Below are 5271 nucleotides of genomic sequence, written 5' to 3' on the forward strand. Positions count from 1 at the left end.
GCATGACTATCGGACACGTCGTCGAAAGTAGCGAGGATGGGACAAATTTGTCTGGCTCGAAGGACGGGCGGCGAGGGTACAATCGGCAAAGTCCAAAAGAATTGAACGTAGTCTGAAGCGTGTCCCGTAATGTCAGCAGGACCCTCCGAATTCTCGATTGGGGTCCAGTGGGCGGCATATCAACATTATCCGAGAAATTGGCATCCTCATCAGGCAGAGGAACATCTTCAAAAGGTCGAGGTATCCGTCTCAGATGGTGCGAATGTCCAAGTTCTTCTGAATAATTCGGAAGAGCAGAATAGGTGAGTATTATTGGGGAGCCCGACTAGGAAGACTCAGGCGTAGCCTTACCCAAAGCATCAGAATGATCAAACTGCTCAGGCTGCATTGACTGGGATTCAAGTTGTTGAAGGTCGCCATGACGGTGCTCTGAGTTGAGACCTGGCACTGTGCCGTAGCCGGGAGACCGTGACATGCCAGCCCAAGTCTTGTACCTACTAGACACTTTGCACGGCATGATGGGTTTTGATTGGCGGCAGCTCTCCACGTGAGGCTGGACAGGTGGTATGATTTGCTAGAGGTCACGTATACGACAATCGAGCAACGGTTCATGAGACGAGTCATTGCCAACTCGAGGAAAGACTGCTCACCAAAGAACTAACTGAGTCTGGTTTCACTAATGGCGACCGCCGCAGGACCATTGGAGCTCTGGCTGCTTGTTTCGCCCTCTCTTGTCTTTTCTGACTTGCTAGAACTTTGGAATTATGGTAGAATCGACATGATGCCCGATGCCTACTAAGCCCTCGAGCATCGGCAGTTCTCTGGTCCCAGGAGCAGCCTGGAGCGTTGCAGGCTACCATGATCTGATGATAAATGAAGAGCAATAGAAGAAAAAGCCATAGAAGTTTTTTGCACATTCGTCGAGGGCCGAATCAGACTGTCAGCCGCCGCAGCTCTTGTCGGAGTCGTGACGGTTCTCCGCAAATCAAGGAAACGTTCAACAGAATGACCGTCACTAGCACCAGCGTGACTATGTACCCTCAGTAGTATCAGACGAAGCGTCGAAGTTCTTCAAGTTGAATTTCGAAAGACTCCGAGTCACCGAGTCACCTCTGTGGCATAAGTTATGGTCTGAGTCCTACGGTAACTTATATTAGGTATAGCTTACTAGATTCCGGCTTCAAATTACAACTGACAAGATGTACTACTTCAAGCAGTAACTGAACTGTCCTAGTAAATAATCATGATGTACATCTCGTGTACATAGTCAAGAACTCGGCAACCGTGACCGCGTCTTGGTCAACACAGTACTGGTAGCAAATGATGGTATACTAGTGAAGTCCATTTCTTCTTGTTCTTCTTCTTGTTCTTCTTGTTTGCTACTGCTGATGTGAGTACGTTATATATATTTGACGAGAATGATAGAACGCAGGTATGCATTTGGCCTGTAGGTCATGTCATTTAGACCACAAGCGCGATCAGTACTGCAAGACAGTTTCCTATAATAATACTCGCCTCACCTCAGCCAACCGCGATCATATTCTTCGTCCCTTCCAGTATGAAATCCAAGTAATCGTTAAAGCGATCTTCGACATCTTCCGAGTCTGATTTGTCAGGGTCCTCTAAGGGAACATTCCGCTCAGCACTGATGCCCTCCAGTTGATCAAGTTGGTTGTCCGTTATACTGTGTGCCACAACATCATGACTATATGCAGCGACTGTGAAATCCGCGTCATCTTCAAGTTGCTGGCGGGTACGTTTGACCATGATCGATTCGAAGAGATGAGCATCTTCCAGGCTGTGAAGATAGTCTTCCGCATTGTCGTGGAGAATCATTTGGAGAAGTATTGCATGTCTTTCGGTTGATTCGAGGTCCCAAGCTGTTGCAAGAGCGTGTAAGCGCTTGCTTTCTGCATCAGCTCGCTTTGCGATGACAGCTGACCGCAGGGCCGCGTCTGACATATGCTGCAGGCCTCTTCTCAAGATATCTTTTCCCTGATATAATGCTCGTCAATATGTCAGGATCTGTGGTATAAATAAAGTTAACATACCTGCTGGACATCTGCCAAGCTGATAACACCATCTGGATGTTTCATGACACTTTTCGCCATGAAACGGTGCTCTAGTGCGTTAGGAACATGCCTGCCAAGCCGATAGGGCTTGAATCTTGAGCTTGCACGCTTCGCATAACACGACATATGCTGTACTATGGGGGGAAGGCCCTCAAGCTGTGATGCATCATATATGGGAGATTTGGATTTGGATTTGGGTCCTATGCTCCGATTATCACAGTTGCGCTTGACATGATGAGCGCTGTCCTGTACGAACTGGTCAGGACAAGAGTCAGGTTTGGAAGAAGTAGTGGGGATGTTAGGTGAGGAGGACATGATATGATGGGGATGGCTTGCCACAGTGAATCAAGAGGTCCGAGTCGTCTGGTTTCAAGTGTGAGAGCCAAAGCGGACTTCTAAACGATTACCCAAGTTCTGATTAATGAACTACTATTACTAAAGGTAGCAATTCATCGATTGCCCTGGAATTCAACGGAAAAAACCTTAGGAAGCTTCAAGTTGAGCCACAACTCTCACATGCAAACGTCTTTATGATCCCAGTTCGGTATCACTGCACCATACCTTCAAGCCTTCATGACCATATTCGGACAGCCTCGGACGTGACTGTGTGATTAGAACTATAACTGAACATATTGCACTTACCTTTGCAAGGCCATATGACCCATGACTGTGGAAAACGATCAGGGTTGCGGCGGGCTTACCACCACCTTGCAACATTGCCGTTGTATAAACAATTTGATCGGCTCAAAAAGCACTGCGACGGGCCTTCAGATATGAACTGCAATAGATTATCCTTAATAATAGGAACACAGAAGAGTTGCCAACTAAGAGATGCTGGGTGAAGAGCAGGAACAGGTGCAACTAATGGAGGAGATTCGATAATTGAGGATGGAGAAGGGTATTCGTTTTCATACAACAGGGCATTTCGACGTCATAGGCAGATGGGGACGATGAAGGGCAATAGTTTGACAAATAGATGAAGATACAGGACGAGGTGGCCGCAGGTATGGACAAGGGAGGTCAAGATTGAGATATCACAAGATGTTATGATTGCTGCTATCCGAATGAAATTCAGCACGATCTCCATCCTTTGAGTTTCGGCGTCCAACGCTAGAGAGACTCGCGCTTGGACAGCGGCACTTCTATGGCTAACATTAGTCAACAGTGCAGCTAAACGACAAGATTTCTGTGTTTTAAGAGTCAAAGGTGATGATGGCATGGAGTGAAGAGTCAGCGCTGAGGTATGCAAAGGCTGAGGATGTATCTTACTTACCCGTTTAAGTTGTTGCGCCAATAGCTGCGAGATGAAAGTCTCAGTTCAAGAGATATGATGTTGAACCTATAGCAATGTAAGTAGCTTTCTCGGAATATACCACTTGGAATGCAGATAGCGTGCCAAGTCGAACTGCTCATACGACTCGTGTTGCTGGGCAGTGGGGACGAAATCCATCGGAACGATGAGGTCCTTGGGGGCAATCAGCTTGTGAGGAGATGATAGAAAACTCGACGTACGGCCATTTGTGTATTTGCTGTAGTGGTTAAGACGGACTTGGAACTCGAAAGGACTCGTTTGGTTGCTCCGCAACTTGAACATGTTCAAATTATGTGATTACATGATTTTCCACGTGACAGTCATAGCTCATGGCTTCACTAAGCGAGCAAACACGTCCTACTACACGCGTCTTCTTGTCGTCTTCCCTCTGTCGCGTTTGCTTGCACCCTTTTCTCTTACCTGCCCATCGCATGCCCTTTTGTTTTGGTAGCTTTCGGGAAGTGTCGTATTTTTCCGGAAACCTCACTTAGTGCTATCTCACCGTGACTCGAAGGTTTTGACTGCTTATCCCTATCCGTCTTTTTCTCTCATTTTTCCTTAGCCCAGGCTTAGTCTCAAAACGCCAATCTCAAATATAATATAGGTTCGAACATCGAGCATTTCTTCATTGTGTGCCTATGTAGTCTAACACATCAATTATGTTTTATAGTCAACGCACAAGGATCTTGGCGACTGATCTCACTCGCGCTTGTGCTGTTCCTTTCTCTCAAAGCTCATCGAGCATATAGTAAGCATTCAAACTCAGCCGCATTATGAGAGTCTGAAGCGCGCTCATTAGGCAATCCCTACTCGTCTCAAACTTGTTTTTATTAACCTACACTCATTTCAAACATCGCCCATCATTATAATATAACAACCTCAATTGATGTGGATCTGTCCAGTCTGTTCTATTACTCATGGTGGACGCCGTCACTCCGATTCTCGCATCAGCTCTTGCTCCCTCATTCTTTCCATTCCCGATGGACTCGTACCTGTACCCGTGCGCGTACTGTACCAACGATACCATGAAAAGTGCAAGACAGCGCCATAACAATGAGGGCGAAACATGTGAATGAGAGTGAAATTGATAACTACTCCGAGGGTCAATCAGCTTAAACCCGGCCGCAGCAGCAACTATGCGAATTCTGCGGGATGACTCCAATTAAGCTTACGAGACACTGAGACTTCGCATCTTCCGAAGGCGAAAGCAAGTAAGCTTGTTTGCTTGACCGAATACCCTTTCCTTCATCATGTCTTCTTCGCTAGAAGGCGTGCACGTTTCAAATACTGGGCTCGATCGCTCGAGGCCCTCTGTTCTTTCCACGAGCATCTTTGATAGTTGCTTGCAACCCGGCTGAAGCTTGTACATAATTTCTTGACGATATTGTTGCAGATAACCTTGAGGATTTTTTTTATTGCAGGGTTTCACGCGAAGTGTTAAGATTATCGTCCCAAACTGAGCAGCCCCAGCTTGTGAGGAACCCGTCGTCATGGAGAAATCATTCAGGCTTGAATTCGTCGAAGTAGGTATTAAATGTACGGCAAATTTAGAAGTGACTATGTGTATTATGCTACGACTTGAAGAGGCGTCGAAGAGCGCGTGCAAGAGAGGCTCCGAGTGTGACAGACGGCGACGCATGCACTGGCTGAGTATCATTGTTACTACTATACTGTAGTAAAGTATCAGCGAGTGAATACACGAGGAAGAAAACGACGCACCTTGCTCGAGAGCTTGAATATTTTCCTTATCTTTGCTGTCAGATTGTACTTTCCTTTTGGCCTTTCTGCTCGCCTTCGCACGCACGTACTTCATATGCGCATTACAGACACCAGTGTGAAACGTAAATGCTGCGCCCTCCGACATGCCAACTTTTTCCATATAAAACC

The 5271-nt window shown here is 46.6% G+C and overlaps 1 protein-coding gene across 1 annotated transcript; it reads right to left on the reverse strand.

Annotated features, from left to right (window-relative positions):
• Positions 1–1521: 1521 nt before the first annotated feature.
• F5147DRAFT_781571 (uncharacterized protein) lies at positions 1522–2387 on the reverse strand (the record flags this gene model as incomplete). Its single annotated transcript, XM_041442665.1, has 2 exons — positions 1522–1995; positions 2052–2387. 2 exons carry the CDS (start codon positions 2385–2387, stop codon positions 1522–1524), a joined length of 810 nt encoding a protein of 269 aa, XP_041284990.1.
• Positions 2388–5271: the final 2884 nt, after the last annotated feature.

Source organism: Suillus discolor, assembly GCF_016758755.1.
Source record: "Suillus discolor strain FC423 chromosome Unknown F5147scaffold_142, whole genome shotgun sequence".
NCBI classification, from domain to species: domain Eukaryota; kingdom Fungi; phylum Basidiomycota; class Agaricomycetes; order Boletales; family Suillaceae; genus Suillus; species Suillus discolor.